The 22225-nt window shown below is 42.9% G+C and overlaps 1 protein-coding gene across 5 annotated transcripts in view; it reads right to left on the bottom strand.

Annotated features, from left to right (window-relative positions):
• Positions 1–22225, bottom strand: part of ADGRD1 (adhesion G protein-coupled receptor D1) — a 482082-nt gene that overhangs the window by 387846 nt on the left and 72011 nt on the right. For all 5 annotated transcript variants that reach the window (XM_069961003.1, XM_069961004.1, XM_069961007.1 and 2 more), the window contains 5 exons: positions 18658–18716; positions 13845–14000; positions 11640–11699; positions 6891–7011; positions 2271–2378 (listed from right to left, as the gene is read on the bottom strand). In XM_069961003.1, coding sequence (XP_069817104.1) covers positions 2271–2378; positions 6891–7011; positions 11640–11699; positions 13845–14000; positions 18658–18716 — 504 coding nt within the window. The remainder of the gene's footprint in view (positions 1–2270; positions 2379–6890; positions 7012–11639; positions 11700–13844; positions 14001–18657; positions 18717–22225) is intronic.

Below are 22225 nucleotides of genomic sequence, written 5' to 3'. Positions count from 1 at the left end.
AACCTACATCGGAATCTCTATGTAAATTAATAGCACAAGTGAATGGGAGCTATGCATCCTATTCCCAGTCTCACCCCTAACTAATCTATCCATTGACTTTTACACAGAAGATGTCTTGTGATTTTGGGATGACGGGCTTTAAGTTCACATAAAGCGTAAGAAAACCATCGTAAATCATGGACAGATAGAGCAAAATGCAAACATAATGGCACCTTCTTTTACATACATCACTGCCACTGTGCCCTACAAGCCACAGTGATTTAAAGGAAAGTGTGTGTGTGGGGGGGGGGGGGGGCGAGTCAACTTTTCCCTCCACAAATTGATTGCCCTTCTGATGAAGAAAAGGTTAGGATTCAAAAAGATATATCAAGTGGTAAGGCACAAGAAGGTATAAATTATTTAAATCGCTTCTTCTCTGCTGGGAAGTGGCACATCATCACATAACATATTGCCGTAGGAAGCAGGGCCATTTTTAAAACTACCAGACTTCATATTTTATAGAAAATATACAGATTTTAAAAAAAAATAAAAAGAAGATTAAAAATAAATAAAAACACCTACAAAACTGTTTTATTCTTCATTTCCAATGCGGTGATGTCTAAAAGTGGCCTCTCGTCTGTGCCCGCCTGTGCCTCTCGTCTGTGCCCGCCTGTGCCTCTCTTCTGTGCCCGCCTGTGCCTCTCGTCTGTGCCCGCTCCATATCGAGCACTTTACATTATCTCGCTACTTTCTAAACTAGACATTCAAAGCCCTGACGGAATCTCCGATTTATCTTTGGATGCAGTTAGAGCGAGATAATGGGATCCGTTCTGTGCCTCTAAAGATACAGAATATACATGCTGTTTACCAGTTTTTGGGGGCTGTTCAGTGGATAATGTCCTTTAATCCAAAAGTATATGAGAAGGCTATGGTGCTTGCTATGGCGCGGCAGCCCTCGCCGATGCATGAGATACAATGTGCCGTGTCTGATACTGTGATTCATCCGGAGCACAGCCCAATTCATATGAATAATACAACAAGCAATCGGAATTATTAGTTCTGTTGAAAAAGTTGTCTCTTTAAGGGTGCCTTCACACGTAACGGATCCGCAGCGGATTTCTCACTGGGAGAATGTCAGCAGCCCGCCCCGTTAACCCCCGCCGCAGCGTATACATCACCTCCTCCACGCTTCGGGGGTTCCCGGCACGTCCCGCTCGGCCAATCAGTGCGGGATGCGAAGACACCGGGAGCCCCGAAGCAAGCCGGAGCGGGGAGCAGGTGATGTATACGCTGCGGCGGCGGGGGGGTTAACAGGGCGGGCCAATGACATACTCCCAGTGGGATGTCTATCCCGCTGCGAGTTTGTCTGCCCATAGTGTGTACAGGGCAAGGATCCGCAGTGGATCCGTTACGTGTGAACAGTCTGTGCCCTGTTAGGGCGTATATAAGGTGCCCCCCGTCTATGAGCCAGGACAGAGGCTATGTTCACACAATGTTTTTTCAGCTCTGTTTAAAATGAGTCTAAAATAACGGACGTCATTTAGCGGCCTGGCCTCCCCTTAGTGCAATGACGGCTGTTGGTACATTATTCTACTTTGGTTACTAATTGCCCTTTGGATGCGGCTTAATTGAAAAGTCCATTGAATTTATTAGTAAAAATGGAGAAAGAACGGTGACAAAAGAACAACTGTGTGTGAACAAGTAATAAAAACGTCCACTGTTTGCAAAAGACGTCCGGAAATAATGATCATGTTCATTATTTTGACGTCCGCGGTAAAAAACGTCTGTTATTCAATACATTGTGCGCATTGGACGTCAGTCTTTTCATTGACCTTAGTGGATTGCCATTGCAGTCAGTTAAATCGCAGCAAAAACACCCTTTTTTTTTTTTTTTTTAAATAACAAAATCGGACGCCTTTTCTTAATTTTTGACATTGTGTGAACATAGCCACAGAGTGCTTTATAAATGCAGCGCCAGTAATGGTGGACCTGAACCATCTGTGTACTACGCTTGGTTCACATCATGAGTTTGTTATGCTTCCATTTTTACTATGTTTTTGCAACCCTTTTTCTCCCCCCATAAAAGATAGCTATGCTTCCTGAGGAAGCTGTGTCTAGCAGTGAAACATGTTGAGGGGCTATTTTTGGGATTTTAGCTGCTACCCGTAATGCTCATACATCCTATACCAATCCCAGTTCCTGCAAACTGATTTTTATGTAGCACTCTTTCTCTACTATCACAAGCAGCAGATAGAAGGCATGAAAAAAAAATAACATAAAAGTAAACTTACATTTGCTCGTAAATGCTTCTCCAGGAACCGAGATGTATGACTGCCCCTCAGATGGAAAGCGGTAGTGGGGTAAGCTTAATGTCTGGGGCACCTTTACCATGGCATAATCTAAAAGGATCACAACAAAAAGGTGATGACAAACAAAATCTAATCTGCAAAATTAAAGAGGCACTGTCACAAGGCTTTTTTAAAGGAATCAACAGGGGTTGTGAAGGCAATCAGTTTTGCAAAATACTATTTTGTTTAAAGTTTTCTTTGCATAAATTAAAGGGAATCTGTCACCGTGGATGCGGGCACAGAGCTTGCCCGACCCCCCCGGTGAAGCCCCTGGATACTTACCCTTTCCGTCGCGTTCCTTTCCTGGAGCCGGTTCCGGGACGAAGATATAAGCGTCCGAAGCCGTGTGCGCGCGCCCATAGAGAATCAATGGAACCGTCATTTTCTATGGGCATCGGACTCATCTCAACGGTGCGCGCACACGGCTTCGGGCGCTTATATCGTCGTCCCGGAACCGGCTGCAGGAACGGAACTCGTCGGAAAGGGTAAGTATCAGGGGGCTGCACCGGGGGGTCGGGCAGGCTCTGTGCCTGCGTCCCCGGTGACAGGTTCCCTTTAATGTTATACCTATGGCCACTAGGTGTCTCCCTTCACTGCGCATGTGTAAAGCTGCTCAGTGTCAACATTTAGTTGCAGAGAATGGTGGGGGTGCTTGCATTGTATGGTCAGCTCTCCTGTCATACAGCACCAAAACCTCTGTAAACACACAGTGACATCATACTGATTGAATTGTTGTATAACAGAGAACATTGTCTCCTGGTAATGCGCAGAGCTGATAATATAAGTATCAAAAGTTATGCTGCGTTTACATGGAGCGATAATTCGCCCAGTCGATCGTTTAACGATTTTGAAGCAACAATTTGGTTTTTAAAATGATCAGCGCCTACACGAATAAATCGTTAGAAAAATCGTTTGAAAATTCGTAAGAAAAATCGCTATTGGGATAGTTTTTAGGATCGCTTGAGCCCATCTTTCACATAATGTGAATGGTTGAAAGACTGTTTACACAGAGCGACCTGTGCATTTTTAGCGAGCGACGAATGACGATTTGAGAACATGTTCAAAGATCAAAATGAACGATTTCTCGCTCGTCGCTTGATCGTTTGCTGTGCTTACATAGAATGATTATCGCTCAAATGCGATCGTTATTGCGAAAATTCAAACAATAATTGTTCTGTGTAAACGCAGCATTAATAGTATAAATAGCCTAAGTGAATTGCCTTCAGGTGATATACAACCTGCATGAGGAACAGGTGTATTTCCATGTGTTAGCCAACAGAGGACGGGGACTTCCTGTGTTTGGTTTCTTTTTTTGAACAGAGAAAAGACCAAATATTGGCATGAAAAAAAGAGCACGGAGCTGGCTGTATGTATAACATTGATTTAAAGTTAGAAAACTCTTTTTAAAAAATTAAGCAAGTATATTGCAAAACAGCTTGAGGTCACGACCCCTGTTCATTTCTTAAAAATAAATAGAAGCAACAGGTACGATCTGAATGTTGAAATGTGGTGAAAAGGCTTCCAAACACTTCTGGATATCCCAGTCATAACCTTATAATTTAGAACTGCAGAACACGCTGTAAGGCTATGCCTATCTATCCTGGCATTAGGATTGCATATTTTCATACAAAGGATATAGCTAGGGCTAAGAATTAAAACTGGGATAACCATTTCTATTGTTCTTTTCTTAGGGATGTGGAGCTGTAGTTATACCACTGGGACCAACATTTTATCTTGTACATCTCCGAAATGTAAGATAATCAGTACAAAGGGTTGGCTAGATTTGGCTTTGAGACCAAGCTTGGTGCTGGGAGCCAATCCACTGTTTAGGGGAGAGGTGTGGGTGCAAGCCATGCCCTCGTGCCCGCCCGTCAGGCAAGTGGTGGATAAAGCAGGCATACACCGGGGAGAAAGGGCAAATTTGCGCCTTCTCCCTGGCGTATGCCCCGGCTGCAGCGTTTATAAGTCTTCTCTGGGAGTTGACTTTGATGTTCGCTCAACACTATCTAGGAAATTTGCAGTTAATTTTAGTTAAAGGGGTTGTCCGGGATAAATTCATAATGAACGATTCTGCCGAGGCTGCAGGGAACATGACAGTGATGTATACTTACCTGTCCCGCTTCCTCGCAGCTTCCGAATCCCAGGCTCTCCGCCACTGTCAGCATTTCAGCAGCATCCTTTAATGTCCCGCTCCCTCCACAGTATAAGACAGTATAGTATAAGACAGTATAAGATCTATGTTGAGCGTCTATTTCCAGAGGGAGCGGGACATCGCTGGATGCTGCTGAAATGCTGACAGCTGCTTAGGATTCAGAAACTGCGAGGGAGCAGGACAGGTAAGTATATATCACTGTCATGTTAACAATGTTATCAATTTATTCTGGACAACCCCTTTAAGCCTCTGCTGTGAGGTCATCTGTTTGTTTCAAAATTTCTTCTGATACTCAAAATGTTACAGTGTGAAAATTAATGCGAATGCACCATGAAATGATTATTTGCCAAAATGACATCAGTTTAACATCAGTGTGTTATATATGACAAATATTTCTACTTCCTCTAAAGTATCTTTTAGATTAGGCTGGGTTCACACTATGTTTTTGCAATCTGTTTTCAGCAAAAAAACGGCTAAAAAAAAATTAATGTGTTTGTGTGCATCCATTTTGATCCGTTTTTCCATTGACTTCCATTATTTAAAAAAATTTATCCGTTTTTTTTTTACGTACACAAAACGTAGTCAACCTCATTTTTGTGTCCGTAAAAAAAAAAAAACAGATTGCAAAAAGGTAGTGTGAACCCAACCTTAATTTACGGTTTTTTTTGGTGTATGGTTAATGTTCAGACAACATTTTTTGGGGCCGTTTAGCGGCCATTTTTCAGACAGACGTCATTTGGCGGACAAGCACAACCGTTTATCCAAATGACAGCCACAATTTCCATAAACTGGCCGCAATTTATTCCAAAATGTTGTGCAAAAAAAAACTGGCAAAAAACAGCCAAAAAAACATTGTGTGAACATAGCCTATAATAGCACATAGAATGGATGGAAAATATTCTATCTCCCAGCATCTGTATTTTCCCACACACCAGCAGAACAGTGAAGGACAGATCCATGCCTCTTGTCTGTATATCAAACATCACTTTGGATACATATTATACTTCAAAGGAAATGTTTGTATACATGTAAGCGGAGCTGGAATCCTTCCATATATAACTCCTTAGGAAACATTCATTTTAATTAAATAATTATAATAAAGATTCCTGTGGTAAAACAGGATCAAATGGTAACACTGTAGACAGCGTGTATACAGCAAGATTCTGCGTGTCCTCATTGCACGTTAGATAATTTCTCTTGGTTTCTAGAATAAGCAACAAAAAATAAGACTCTCCATATCAAAGTGAAGACACTTAAGGGTATATTCACAAATGAAAGATTTTTTGCAGACATTTTTGCCGCTATAGCGTGAATTTAAACCCATGCAAATAATGTAGAAACTACCCAATCAGCTTTAAAGGGGTACTCCGGAGGTTAAAAAGTTACATAGATTTATAATTTGCTTTGATTTAAAAATCTTAAATCTTCCAGTCCTTATCAGCTGCTGTATGTCCTGCAGGAAGTAGTGCATTCTTCCTGGAGATTTTTAAACAGAAGTCATTTACAAATCAGTATAACTGACAGCAGTTAATTTGGAAAAAAAGAAAGTCTCCAGAGTACCTCTTTAAGTACCACCGATCCTGTATTAGTTGATGACTGTTGTGAATGTTGATGAATGCCATCTAGGAGAAGAAGGTTTCAGTCTGAAAGAGACTTTACAATGTGCCTTGCATCTGACATGATAGTGAATGTTCAACCACTAGAAGTACTCTGCCACCATGACTTACGGTGGTGCTGAGGTGCCTCCATATAAAGGGGGTGTTATGGCACCTCAGGGCAATATGTGCTCAATGAAGATATGCAAGAAACTGCCGAGCTGAGAGAGGAAAGGTGAGTATTGCCAGTGACTGTGGTAGAGCAGAAGACTAACTGCATGACTAAACACTGAGAAAGGCTCACACACAGGTTTTTGTGTCTTCAGCAGAAAGCAGCAGCTCAGAACTGGGGGAAGGAGACAGAAAAGATGATGACAAGAATGGAAGTAATTGTTAGTCTTATCATGGGCTGCAACACATATAAAGTTATGTTTGAGCAGAATACCCCTATAACATGCAGAATGTACACAATGTTGCACTTTTTTGTCAAACATCAATCCAACCTTAGGCTATGGATGCATAAGGGGGGAGATTTGTCAAACATGGTGTAAAGTGAAACTGGCTCAGTTGCCCCTAGCAACCAATCAGATTCCACCTTTCATTTTTCTAAGAGTCTTTGAGGAATGAAAGGTGGAATCTGATTGGTTGCTAGGGGCAACTGAGCCAGTTTCACTTTACACCATGTTTGATAAATCTTCCCCCTAGGAGTATATAGTACATATATGTCCAGCTTACACACCAACCTCAGTGTGAACAGAGCCTATGAGGTGTAATAGTTGACTATTATTATTAATTTCCATAGCAATAGACACTAACCTGCTACTGATGATCTTCCTTCCAATGTTACAATCACCGACGGGTTATCCAGAAGGTTTTTTATCATATGTCCCATAACTTTATCGACGGTATCAATGAGTCCTCCAACCCCGAGGTAAATCTGCAGAAATAAAATAAAATGTTATTTAAGGCTATAAACAGACGCTGTATGAGACCGGAACGGCCACGGGTCACGGAACGGCCGAGCTCTGAAAAGATCATCCCGGCCGGGATTCCATAGAAGGCAAGGTAACTTATACTCTCGTAATAATCATGGCCGTTGTACAACGGCCGTGGTTTTACGGAAATACAAGTTATGTGAACATAGCCTTAGGCCATGTTCACACTACGTACAGTATATGTCCGGCCGTAGTTCGTATGCGGCCGGACATGTGCGGCTGAAACTACGGTCGTGGGAAAAATAGACATGCGGCCGGATTGCGAATATTCGGGCGAACCGCGAACATACGCCTGTAGTAGAGTTATGCTTCCCTAGCTTGTTTCGAAGCGATCTGAAACAGGTCATTTACTTGGAAATCTTCGCCCAGCCCAATAAAACGCACAGAACCTTTTGGATCGAAAAATCACGTTCAATTTAACTGAAATAAGTACTCCGTACGGGACCGCATGGAAATCCACGGCCGTGAGTTGGAACAGTTCCGGCCGCAAACAATGGTCTTGTTCATTTTTCACGGCGCCGTATACGATTCGGCCGTAAGCTCATACGTAGTGTGCACTGTGCGGCCGTATTGCGTATACTTTCAAGCGAACGCATCAACCTCATAACTACAGGTGTATATTCGCGGTTCGCACTACGGCCGGAAATATACGTAGTGTGAACATAGCCTTATAATGTATCTTTTTTTTTCCTGCCTTACACGGAACGATAATCGGCCGAATTGGCCCGATTCGGCCGATTAACCCTCCATGTAATAAATGCAACGATCAGCCGATGACAACGATCATCGGCTGATCGTTGATATAGGTTAGGGTGGTATTACATGGGCCGAGCAGAGCCCGATAATACCTGTAAACGAGCGCCGATCTGCTAGATCGTCGCTCGTTTACTGGGCCTATTACACAGCCCGATAATCGTTTAGCAAGAGCTGCAAGGACATCGTTACCGATGTCCTTGCAGCCCTTGCTAAACTGGCATACATTACCCATCCACGTTCCAGGGCTGCTCCTGCCGTCCGCTTCTCCCGGGGTCCCGCGCGCGCTCTAGCTTCACATCGGCCTGTCAGCTGATAGGCCGCTCAGCCAATCACAGGCCGGGACCGCTGCGGCCTGTGATTGGCTGAGCGGCCTATCAGCTGACAGGCCGATGTGAAGTTAGAGCGCGCGCGGGACCCCGGGAGAAGCGGACGGCAGGAGCAGCCCTAGAACGTGGATGGGTAATGTATATCGTTAGTCGCCGCTCGTGCACCGCTATTACACGCAGCAGTGCGCGGTCAGCACCCGACAAAAATAGGTTCTAACCTATATCAACGATCAGCCGATGATCGTTGTCATCGGCTGATCGTTGCATTTATTGCACGGAGCGATAATCGGCCGAATCGGGCCAATTCGGCCGATTGTCGTTCCGTGTAATAGGGCCCTTAGAGCCTATTTTCGTCGGGCGCCGACCGCGCACCGCTGCGTGTAATAGCGACTAACGATATACATTACCCATCCACGTTCCAGGGCTGCTCCTGCCGTCCGCTTCTCCCTGCTCGTTTACAGGTATTATCGGGCCCTGCTCGGCCCGTGTAATACCACCCTTAGGGCCCTATTCCACCGGACGATTATCGCTCGCATAATCGTTAATGATTAACGATCTCAAACGACCGCTATTGCGAAAGACCTGAAAACGTTCACTCATTTCCATGGAACGATAATCGTTACTTATGATCGTATTTCGCTATTTCTTCGCTATTGCGTTCGCATCTACTGTGAACGACCGAACGACGTCTTATTCAATGCGAACGATTTGCGAACGAGCAATGATAAAAATAGGTCCAGGTCTTATAAAGCGATCAACGATTTTGAACGATTATCGTTTAGATTCGAACGATTTAACGATAATCTGAACGATAATCGTCCGGTGGAATAGGGCCCTTATTGTCAAACTTGAGGTTTCCGTATGTCTAAAGAGCATCGGCCCGCAGAGCGGTAAAATCCATTTACATACCGTCCCGGTGTTAAACAGAGTTTTAGTATAAGTACGGCAATTTGCTGGAAAGTGAAGGGCTGAATGTCAGAGAGTCCAGGGCAGAAGATGTCAATCACGCAGTAATAAGATTGCACTTTTTCGACACCAACTATCCTGATAACATTAGGGAAGATCTATGAGGATTCAGCCCTAATCTGACACCCTGCAAAATTCTTTAAACGTCTTCGACATTTCAAAGCTGGAAGCAATTTTAGCACATCATAACTTCCCATCACTGCATATGTTATCAGCTCGGGGGGGAAACGTGATCCGGGCTTCATCTTTTTCTACTATAAGGTAGACGCGATTAAACGGGCCCCATTCTGATCCATCTAGGCCTATGGCCTGTGATCCTTCAGCTAGGCTTCTGATAGGAAAGGTCATTCTCTATCACGAAGTTATACTATGTAATGTAAAGTTATGAGCTTGGAATGGTCTCATGCGTTTGGCTGAATTTTAAGAATCTGGATGATGTTGATGTCAACCATACTCCTGATCTTTTATTAATGTGTTTTTAAGGCAGAGAAAATATTTTTCTTTCAAATCAACTGATATTAGAAAGTTATATAAATTTCTAATTTACTTCTATTTAAAAATATCAAGTTTTCCAGGACTTATGAGCTGCTGTGTGTCTTGCAGGAAGTGGTGTATTCTTTCCAGTCTGGCACAGTACTCTCTGCTGCCACCTTTGTCCATGTCAGGAACTGTCCAAAGCAGCCTCTCTGGAAAGAATACACCACTTCCTGCAGGACATACAGCAGCTGATAATACTTGAGATTTATTTTAATAGAAGTATATTATAAATCTCTGGCACCAGTTAATTTGAAAGTAAAAAGATCCGTTCTTCTGCCCGGGCCTCAGTGTCGGAATGACACTGATCCCGGCTCGGCAATACATATGTTATGGAAAAATAATGCCTGTCATTGCAAAGTACAATTGGTTTCGCAAAAAATAAGGGCTCATGTGGGTCTCTAGGTGAAAAAATGCAAGCGCTATGGCCTTTTAAACATAAAGTAGAAAAAGCAATAGTGCAAAAACGAAAATTGGCTTTGACCTTAAGGGGTTTAAATTCTCCAGTTTTCCTGGACTTATCAGCTGCTGTATGTCCTGCAGGAAGTGGTGTATTCTTTCCAGTCTGACACAGTGCTCTGCTGCCACCTCTGTCCATGTCAGGAACTGTCCAGAGCAGGAGAGTTTTTCTATGGGGATTTGCTACTGCTCTGGACAGTTCCTGACATGGACAGAGGTGGCAGCAGAGAGCACTGTGCCAGACTGAAAAGAATACACCACTTCCTGCAGGACATACAGCAGCTGATAAGTACTGGAAGACTGGAGATTTTGAACTAGTAAACTACAAATCTATGTAACTTTCCAAAACCAGTTTATTTCATGCTGAAAAGAACCTAATGCAAATTTTGACTCCTTTTGTTTCCAAAATCTTATGTTTGGACCTTTACCAGCATCATTTACTGTTAATATGTGGTGGTATACAGACGGATTCATTGTTGTAGTAGACCTACCAACCCCACCCAAAAGATTAAAGAGGATGTTAAACCCATCTGTAATAACTCATCTGTAATAACACTACCAATACTTGTGGGTGGGCTCAAACAGAGTGGGAGAGCAAATCTGAAGAAGCGAAAAATTCCTTTTAAGCTGTTAATATGTATAAAATATATGACCCATACACATGTACAGTGAAGATGATATCGATAACAATGAGAAACAATGCATGATATTGCCATATTTTATATACAGCTGAACAAAATCCTATTGTTTAGGGATTAGGGATTTGTAGGATTAAGAATGTTATGTAAAGGGTTAAGTCAGAAAAAGTTACTGTGGTAATTTTGGATAAAAGTGGAAGAAAGTTATATAGATTTGTTATTTACTTCTAGTAAGAAGTCTCCAGCGTTTCAGTACTTATCAGCTGCTTTATGTCCTGCAGGAAGTGTATTCTTTCCATTCTGACACAGTGCTCTCTGCTGCCACCTCTGTCCATGTCAGGAACTGTCCAGAGCAGAAGAGGTTTTCTGTGGGGATTTGCTGCTGCTCAGGACAGTTCTTGACATGGGCAGAGGTGGCAGCAGAGAGCACTGTGGCAAACTAGAAGAAATACACCATTTCCTGCAGGACATACAGCTTCTGATAAGTACTGAAACTTTTAAATAGCATTAAATTACAAATCTATACAACTTTCTAAAACCAGATGATTTGAAAGATCTTTTTTTTATAATTTGGCATTACAAAGAAGCTACAATGTTGCAAATAAAGCTGTTTACATCAGCCGTCTCAGAAAGGGGGGGGAGGGGGGAGACAGAGAGAAAAGCTCACGCACAGATTCTTGTGTCTTCAGCAGAAAGCAGCATCTCAGAACTGGGGGAAGGAGACTGAATAGATAATAACAAGTATGGAAGGAATTGTTAGTCTCACCATGGGCAGCAATATATGAAAAGTTATGTTTGAGTGGAATACCCCTTTAATGGAATGTAGTGGGCTGAAAGTACCTAATCATAGTGGCATACCTGTAATGTCTAATGATACAAGTCTATACTTACTGTAGGTGTATCACTCCCGGTAGGTAACAGCATAACTTCTTCCACCGTTTTGAGGAAGGCCTATAAGAATACGACGCGGTTAATCATATTTTTACTAATTCATATAGAAGACAAATGGTTCCCAGCAAACTAATTCCCCACCAAAACAAATGCCTTGCAGGAAATCCATGCATCCTCAGCATTAAAGTTCCTCTTTTATGCCTACTTAGTTTATAGGTATATTACTTAACCGATTAATTATAATGGAAATCTACATGGGGATGATACAGTGCTTCAATTAGGCTGTAACATAGGCCAATGAATCTAGCATTAGATGTAGCGGCGCTTTAGTGCAGTTCTGCAGATTCGTCCGTGCTGGCAGATAAATCTTTTACAATAGCAAATGCACAACTTGCAAAATGGACCGACTCATTTTTTATGTAGTATTAAAGCTTCTGCCGCTTTTTTAATACCGAGAGAAGTTTCGTAGGAATTTGCATTCCCACGACTGGAAATTGGACCGGAGGTTTATTCCGTTTTGTAAATGGTAAAAATTGCAGAAAGGGCGACATGGCGGCCACATTTGTTTACATCACGGTTCAGATTTATGTTTTTGGAGGGAGGCTTAACATCTGCAAAGTAGACCGTAATGGGGCCGCAAATTACGGCTTGTGATGGCGTTATTGTTATTACATTACAGCCGTGAGCGTTGAATATTCAGGGACATTAAAGTATGAGTGACTATAAGACTGGCTGTAATATTTTAAGATACATCGCTAAGTGTCCAAAGCGTCAACCAATAACAAATTACAGCGAGGAACACAAGAAACCTCTGGCACCATGACAACCTTTATAACAAGACAAAGGGAAGGGCGGCGGAGGAATGTAACAGAGAAGAAGGTCAGGCTTTGGTTAAATGTGAAACTGTTTCATGACATATATAAAGTTCAGGCCCTAAGGAGTTCCTTTGTGGATAGCAGCCGGCAGGGGGAGGGGGGAAATTGATTACAAGTACTAACTTACCTCTCCCAGTGCCCGCGGTGAGTGGCGGGACCGGCCTCGGGACCTCCACCAGAAGGCATTTTCCCCAGAGTTGTGATAACATCACGACTCAGGGGGCAAGGCCTGGCCTGGTTAATGGACTGGTCCCACCCAAGTCACTAACTGGCTGAGTGGCCAGTCCACTGCGTCGGCAGTCGTCATGGGCACACGGAGAGGTAAGTTAGTATATAGAAAATAATAAAGTTATACTTACCTGTCCAGGCTCCCCTGGTGTTCTGATGCCTGGCCCTTGCTCACCGCAGCTTCCACTGAAGCTTGCGAAGAAGTATATGAAGTGAAAGGCCGCTCAGCCAATCACTGGTTCTTCATTGATGGGCCCCCAGGATCATTTTCTCTGGTGGGCCCCAGATACCCCAGTCCAACACTGAGCAGATCCCTTACTCAGGATATTGGGTCATGTATAGTATAGGTTTAGATCTATTACTTGGTTTAATGGTCATGACCATGGGGTTTGGGTGCTCAGTTGGATTCTGATGCATCTTTCAAAGGAGAACTGTGGGCATAATGTAAAAAATCATGGAGGGCAGGGGTGGTGGTAACATAACAATCAAAGGATTTCTTACCCGTCCCCATGTCCAGCTCAGCGCCACTGCTAATGGTCCCCTGCCAGTCTCTAGGTGCTGTGACATCACAACCCACCTCATAAGTATCAGCTCAGCCAATCAGTGACTGGGGCGTGTCACCTCTTCAGTTACTGACTGGCTGAGCAGGTAGTTCCTGCTGGGTTGTGACAAAACAGGAACCCGGGAGAAACAGGAGACCAGACGCTGTCAGTGAACGGTGGTGCTGCGGCTGCGGGGGGCACGGGGACAGGTAAGTATTCCTTGATTGTTGTATCATTCTGGAAGCTCAGACAGATATATGAAATGTACAATGTGTTTTCTTAGCTATATAAAAGCGTCAGCAATTTGGAACCTGAATAGCAGCTGACAGTTTAATTTTAATGTTTTTTTTTTCACATAGCTGCTTGAAACTCACATCTATCTGCATTCACCTCCATTACCAACCTTGTCTCCTACTAACTAATCCACCATGACATACCCAGATTTTCATAGAAACTCATTTCTTGCTCCTTGCACACCGCTGAGAATTCAGGCAGCCTTGCGGAAACTGCCACTATAGAGGGGAATGCGTGTAAAGATTCCTGAGAATAGGGCGTGCTACCTGAGTGAAGTTGCCTGCCGTGTCCTTCGTCAAGGATGTATTAGGCAGGATCTGCGAGACGACTTCCAAGTATCCAAAGACAGGCTGTGAGTGGGGAGATCGTCCTCTGTCTTGGGTCAGATTTGTTATAATGGGATCGTAGGCATTTGTAGAGACCTAGTAATATGAAATAGAAGAATGTTTGTGTGGAAATTTGTGACCTTATAAAGATATTGCACCAGATATTGCTTCAGTTATAGGACCCAGTTCACACTATCCCGTGGGTGAGCTGACTTTCTTTTCCACTTTTGTGGTCACATGTTATAGAAGTTAGGTGCCACCATTGGCAACATTCTCCGTACCCAAACAGTTTGACAGGTCCGCTCAACACTATTTGTTTTGCGCACTAATATGCAACTTTTTGATACCCATTTTCCGGTGATAAATTCCCTCCAAAGAGCAGCTATCGCCTTATTTGCTAATACATGGTAACTAGAGATGAGTAAATCGCCCGTCTAAACGAAGCAAAGTGCTTTGATTGGTAAGCAGCTTATCAGCCGTCTGCCTTTCAAGTCTGTTCCACTCCATGACGTTTGCCCTGGATGTCAAGAAAAAATGGATCTAGTCCTGGGAAACTTCTTCCAGTTTCCCAGGACTGAATCCAGCTTTTCCAGGCTCCCTGGGAGAAACAGCAGGGAGCGTAACCAAGAAGGCAGACAGCTGATAAGCCACTTACCGCCGCTACGTTTAGACCAGTGTTTCTCAACTCCAGTCCTCAAGACCCACCAACAGGTCATGTTTTAAGGATTTCACAGGTGATATAATTGTAGTCAGTGCACCAGTAACTGCCAAAACTGTTCAATGTAACTGCCACAGCTGTTAGTTGTATGGGATATCCGCAAAACATGACCTCATGATGGTGGGTCTTGAGGACTGGAGTTGAGAAACACTGGTTTAGATGATTGGTTCATCTCTAATGGAACCCAATTTGGTAACACTATACTATCCATTTGTGTGGCTACTATAAAACAACTCAACAAACTTTGGGAATACCAAATTGTACAGATTATTACTTTTTATCTTCAGTGCCAGAACCCACTGAACCTACTGTTGTGATTTTTCTTTCTGCCTCCATTCATATAACCATGTAAGTTTAGGTGATTTAAGAGTCCTATTACATGGAGCTAAACAGGCCAATATCATCCTATGTAATAGGGCCAGCAATCAGCCAACAAACAAGCAAATACCTGTTCATCGGTTGCTTTGTTCTTACTTTAAAAAAAAAAACAAAACAAAAAAAAAACATTGTTCTTTGGGTGAATATCTGGGAACAATGGAAATGAGGGGCCACACAAATGATCCAGCGATTGTTCATGAGGCCCTCTCTACATGAGAGTCCAGCCCTTTAAGAGACTCTTTAAAGGGAAACTATCAGCACAGTTGTGCAAATTAACCTGCTGATATCTACTGCGGCCATGTACCTCTTCTTTCCAGCACCGCTATTGCTTTCTTTGTCGGTCCCAATGTTTTCAAGAACTTAATTAAAAAATAAATATGTGAATGAGCCCACTAGGAGCACTGGCGGTGTTACTCAGCCCCCCCGTGCACCGTTCTTCTTGCCTGCTGCCTCCTTCTGTCATGCCTACCTAAAGACTGCCATGCTTATACATATAAAAATATGCATAGGTCGGCGTGACTGAAGGAGTAGAGAGATGGGTCTAATGCTGCACTAGGGGCCGAGGAATGGACTCATTCACAGATTTATTTTAAAATTTTATTTATTTTTTAATTAATTAGGCTTTTATAAACAGCAGGAGCAACAAAGAGAAGAAGACTCGCACTGGACAGATGAGGTACGTGGCTACAGGGAGATATCAACAGGTTTGTTTGCATGAACCTGCTGATTGGTTCCCTTTAACCCTTTGAGGACCAGGCCCAAAATGACCCAGTGGACCGCGAAAATTTTGATCTTAGTGTTTTCGTTTTTCCCTCCTCCCCTTCTAAGAGCTCTAGCACTCTCAGTTTTCTATCTACAGGCCATGTAAGTGCTTGTTTTTTACAGGAATAGTTGTACTTTGTAATGGCGTCTTTCATTTTACCATAACCTGTATGATGGAATTCCAAATATATTATTTATGAAGATATAAATAGGTGAAATCGTAAAAAAGAATGCAATATGGTAACGTTTGGGGGGTTCCTGTGTCTACGTAATGCACTATATGGTAACAGCGACATGATACTATTATTCTATAGGTCAGCCCGAACACAACCATATGCAGGTTACACAGATTCTCTAATGTTATATATGTATTTTTTTATGAAATCCTTTTTTTGGCAATTAAATATTAATAAAATGGGCCTATTGTGACGCTTATAACGGTTTTATTTTTTCACCTACGGGGCTGTATGGGGTGTCATTTTTTCCGCCATGATCTCTAGTTTTGATTAATACCATATTTGTGAAGATCGGACGTTTTGATCACTTTTTATTGATTTTTTAAAATATATAATGTAACATAAAATCGGTAATGTGCGCACTTTTTTCCCTCTTTTTGTGTACGCCGTTTACCGGTCACAATGACGCTTGTTATATTTTAATAGATCGGACAATTACGCACGCTACGGTATATTATATGTTTATCTATTTATTTTTTTTTATATGTTTTATTTATATAATGGGAAAGGGGGGTGATTTCAACTTTTATTGGGGGAGGGGTTTTGGGGTAGTGTAATAGTGTTTTAAACTTTTTTTTTTTTACACATTTGAAGTCCCTTTTGGGGACTTTTACATACACTAGTTTGATTTCTACACTGATGATTGCTATGCCACAGGCATAGCATTGATCAGTGTTATCGGCGATCTGCTCATTGAGCCTGCCTGTGCAGGCTCAGTGTAGCAGATCGCCGATCGGACCGCACGGAGGCAGGTGAGAGACCTCCGGCGGTCCGTTTCAATGATCGGGACCCCCGCAGTCACACTGCGGGGGTCCCGATCAGTAAGTGACAGGGGACTCCCCCTGTCACTTACACTTAAACGCCGCGTTCACGCCGCGATTGCAGCAATTAAGGGGTTAATGACACGCTGCAGCGCGATCGCTGCAGCGTGTCATTACCGGTGAGGTCCCGGCTGCTCACTGCAGCCGGCCCCCACCTCCTATGAAGCGCGCTCCACTCCGGAGCACGCTTCTCAGCCGGAGAAATACCCAGGACGTAGAGTTACGTCATGGGTCGTCTGGGGACAGACTTCCATGACGTAACCCTACGTCCAGGGTCGTCTAGGGGTTAAAGGGAAACTATGACAAAAAAAATTGTGCCTGCAGCTATGAATACAGTGTTATGTAGTCCCCATCACTGTTGCCAACCATATAAGTCATTTGTAACAGTGTTACTCATATGCGCCAAAAATGTACATTGTAAATGTCCCACGCCATATGTAAATTAAACCTATGTACTGTATGGACCGAGGCGATCCACAGTCAGTCAAGTGGTCATGGCTGGTGGAACACATCTTCTGTAATTATACGTCATCTTAGCATAGGAGAGAGGCGTAATTACTGAAGATGTTTCCGCCACCGAGGACCGCCCCGAGGCCTACATAGGTATATATATACATATATGGTTCCTAGGGGCTATATAACACTGTATTTATAGCTGCAGAGACAATTTTATTGTCATTGGTTCCCTTTATAATAATAGAATATCATAAATAATATTAACAGTTCAGAAACAAATTTCCATTATTTAATAAAATTATTAAAGGAGAAGTCTGGTGAAAATTTTTATTAAGGTATTGTTTTGCCCACCAAAAGTTATACAAATCACCAATATATACTTATTACGGGAAATGCTTATAAAGTGCGTTTTTCCCTGCATTTCCTACTGCATCAAGGCTTCACTTTCTGGGTAACATGGTGATGTCACTTCCCGGATAACATGGTGATGTCAGTTCCTGGATAACATGGTAATGTCACTTCCTGGATAACATGGTGATGTCAGTTCCTGGATAAACATGGTGGTGTCACTTCCTGGATAACATGGTGATGTCACTTCCTGGATAACATGGTGATGTCACTTCCTGGATAACATGGTGATGTCAGTTCCTGGATAAACATGGTGATGTCACTTCCTGGATAACATGGTGATGTCAGTTCCTGGATAACATGGTGATGTCAGTTCCTGGATAACATGGTGATGTCAGTTCCTGGATAAACATGGTGGTGTCACTTCCTGGATAACATGGTGATGTCACTTCCTGGATAAAATGGTGATGTCACTTCCTGGATAAAATGGTGATGTCACTTCCCGACTCCCAGAGCTGTGCGGGCTGTGGCTGCTGGAGAGGATGATGGCAGGGGGACACAGGGCACTGGAGGGACACTGAGCATCCCCCTGCCATCATTCTCTCCAGCAGCCACAGCCTGCACAGCTCTGGGAGTCGGGACGTGACATCACCATGTTATCCAGGAAGTGACATCACCATTTTATCCAGGAAGTGACATCACCATGTTATCCAGGAAATGACATCACCATGTTATCTAGGAAGTGACATCACCATGTTATCCAGGAAGTGAAGCCTTGATGCCGTAGTAAGTGCAGGGAAAAAAGCACTTTATAAGCATTTCCCGTAATAAGTGTATATTGATGATTTGTATAAGTTTTGGGGGAAAATACAATACTTTAATAAAGATTTTTGCTGGACTTCTCCTTTAAATACCCTGCAAGAGACTTCAAGCAAGTATGAAATAATGGAGGTTTTAAGAGTTTTAACAGTTGAGATTTTAAAGAAATTCGGAAACTTTCCTGAAAATATATAACACAAAGCCAGTGCTCTTACCGTGGGGTGTGATGTGTCGGGGGTGCTGGATATAGTTGCAGTACCAAATGTTTCATCTCCTGACAAGAAATGAGTGATGAATATATGAGAGGATTCAGGGCACACACTATATCTAGACAGGTGTTAAAGGATTTAGCACTTAAGGGCTCAGTTACATGAGCATCAGTAAATGGCAAGTATTAGCACAGGAAATTAAACACATCAAATTTTAAGACTTTCTAGAATTTTCTCACATGCACTTCCGTACATTTAAATATGTAACAATATGGTGATACTTTCAATTATATGTATTGCTTCACAAATGCCCTTTAACCCATACTGAACGACTGAAACCACATCAGAAAGACTTGCTTGTAAAATTACCAATGTTGCAGGTTATTATTAAGTGGAAGTTCACCTTTTGGGCATAGAAACACATAGACACTTTTTCCCAAAAACAGCCGTTGTTCTCAGGTTGGGTGTGGGGGGTTTGCAGCTCAGTTCCTTTGAAGTGAATGGAGCTGAATTGTAATGCCACACACAGCCTGAGGACAGGGGTGGTGCTGTTTTTGCAAGAAAGTAGCCTTGTCTTTTTTCCTGGATATTCCCTTTTAAAGGGAACTCTAGATTATTTTCTATAAAAAAAATATACTGAAAGTTATATAGATGCCCCAATATAATGTAATACACTGTCTGCACAGTTCTGCCGCACTGGTACTTGATGGACATCAACGATGTGAAGAAAACTGTCCTCCTTGCAATCCACTCAGTCTTCTGCTTCCTCTGCTCCCACCCCTCAGAAGACAGAGATCATGTGACCAATGTCTCACATTTAGGCTATGTTCCCACTCTGTAGAAACAAAGAAACACACATTATGATTATTTATTCTGGCCCGTAGATAGCATTAAACAACGGGCGGTGCTACAGCGTGTGATCATAGCCTAAGTTTGTTTGCTGAGGATGCTGGCCTGACAGGGATTGGCGAAGGGGTGGGAGGAAACGGCGTGAACAGAGAGGGGGTGGGGCATGAGCAGGAAGGGAGGGGTTATAGGGGTGGGAGAAACAGGATGTTCTGAGTGTGCACTGCAAAGGCTACTGGGAAATGTAGTCTGATAGCAGTGCAGGGGAAGAGGAACAGCATGTCAAGAGTGTCATGGTGGACCAAAGGTAAGAATCTTGCACTATTTGGAAGTTTTTTTTAAAGGGGTCGGCCACTTTATAGTAAAATAGTTCAGTGTACAATATTAGTAAGTGTACTCACTGTATATACTGACAGCAGCTCCCTGTGTACTCACTGTATATACTGACAGCTGCTCCCTGTCTACTCACTGTATATACTGACAGCAGCTCCCTGTGTACTCACTGTAAATACTGACAGCAGCTCCCTGTGTACTCACTGTATATACTGACAGCAGCTCCCTGTGTACTCACTGTATATACTGACAGCAGCTCCCTGTGTACTCACTGTATATACTGACAGCAGCTCCCTGTGTACTCACTGTATATACTGACAGCAGCTCCCTGTGTACTCACTGTATATACTGACAGCAGCTTCCTGTACTCACTGTATATACTGACAGCAGCTCCCTGTGTACTCACTATATATACTGACAGCAGCTCCCTGTGTACTCACTGTATATACTGACAGCAGCTCCCTGTGTACTCACTGTATATACTAACAGCAGCTATCTGTGTACTCACTGTATATACTGACAGCAGCTCCATGTGTACTCACTATATATACTGACAGCAGCTCCCCGTGTACTCACTGTATATACTGACAGCAGCTCCCTGTACTTACTGTATATACTGACAGCAGCTCCCTGTGTACTCACTATATATACTGACAGCAGCTCCCCGTGTACTCACTGTATATACTGACAGCAGCTCCCTGTGTACTCACTGTATATACTGACAGCAGCTCCCTGTGTACTCACTGTATATACTGACAGCAGCTCCCTGTGTACTCACTGTATATACTGACAGCAGCTTCCTGTACTCACTGTATATACTGACAGCAGCTCCCTGTGTACTCACTATATATACTGACAGCAGCTCCCTGTGTACTCACTGTATATACTGACAGCAGCTTCCTGTACTCACTGTATATACTGACAGCCTCTCCCTGTGTACTCACTGTATATACTGACAGCAGCTCCCTGTGTACTCACTGTATATACTAACAGCAGCTACCTGTGTACTCACTGTATATACTGACAGCAGCTCCATGTGTACTCACTATATATACTGACAGCAGCTCCCCGTGTACTCAGTGTATATACTGACAGCAGCTTCCTGTGTACTCACTGTATATACTGACAGCAGCTCCCTGTACTCACTGTATATACTGACAGCAGCTCCCTGTGTACCTCATAGTGCTAAAATTAGACTCCCCTCCTCCAGGCTGGACTGTCCTGCTCTGTGGTGAATCTGTCCATAAAATGGCCGACATGGAGGAGCATATGACCATGCCCTTCCCCCCAGTGTCCTTCATAGGACTATACAGGCTCTGAGGTTGACACCGGGGACCAAGGCATGGTCGCATACTCCTCCATGCTCTGCTCTCAGCGTGAATAAGCCCATAACACCTCCTGGGCACTTGAGCTTTTATCTCACCAGTAGAGGACTATTGAAATATAGAAGGTATGTCTGGAATCTTAATAGGAAGCCTTATCTAGCCATGGGCTTGTTTACAATCCTCTTCTCCTTCTGACAGGTCTGCTTTAAGGATCCAGACAACTCTTTTAAAGCTATTCTAAAGAGAATGAAATAAACATGTAATGTATTCCATACTGTAACATTGCTGGTGCTCCTAAGGTTAATATTAACACGGAGAACAATCATTCTCATGCATGTTTAATAAGTGCCAACAGGAGAGCAGTGCGGAAATTCCTGAATCCTGTGCTGGCTGAGGACTTATCCAGCTGCAAAGCAACATCTGCAGAAGTGCAGCAGCACGGACGACTTCCATACTTCCGTTAAATGAGAAAATATATGAATTTTATAACTATCATATGGTTCCTCTTAAAGGATCATTTTCCATTTAGTTGTAACTATCGTATAGGCAAACTATAGTTCAAGTTTCATATTTATCATGTTCCGTCTTTTTTTTTTTTCTAACTCATAATATGAATGAGAATCTATGAAAAGTGTTGTTGGCCACAATTTATATAGTTCCATTAAAGTAACATTTGATTTTCCTGCGTTTTATATATTTGCAGCGGTAAATATAGTATTAATACAGAATGATAATATGTGTTTGCTGTGTGAATGGTACTTAGAGGAGACCTGTCAGCAGAGAAAACAGGGGTATATATAAGCCTCTGGCTAGATAGGGCTTCTCATCAGGATGCCAAACTTTTCTTTTCTTTTTTTTTAGTCTCCATAGCCCTTTCCAGTACCAAGTAATTGAGGTTCTAAAGCCTAGGGGGTGTTGCCCAGTATGGCAAATACCCAGGTAAATCAAGCCCATGTCCTTTTATTATTTTCCCATGGCCTACCCAGTTTGAATAACAGCAACTAGATGACAATAATTGAACTTACCTGGGCTGGGGATCACCCCCTGCCTAGAATCAGTGGCATAACTGT

This window comes from Dendropsophus ebraccatus, chromosome 3 (genome assembly GCF_027789765.1).
Source record: "Dendropsophus ebraccatus isolate aDenEbr1 chromosome 3, aDenEbr1.pat, whole genome shotgun sequence".
Taxonomy (NCBI): domain Eukaryota; kingdom Metazoa; phylum Chordata; class Amphibia; order Anura; family Hylidae; genus Dendropsophus; species Dendropsophus ebraccatus.
The sequence above is the reverse complement of the archived record's forward strand: the minus strand, read 5'-3'. Positions and strand labels throughout refer to the sequence as shown.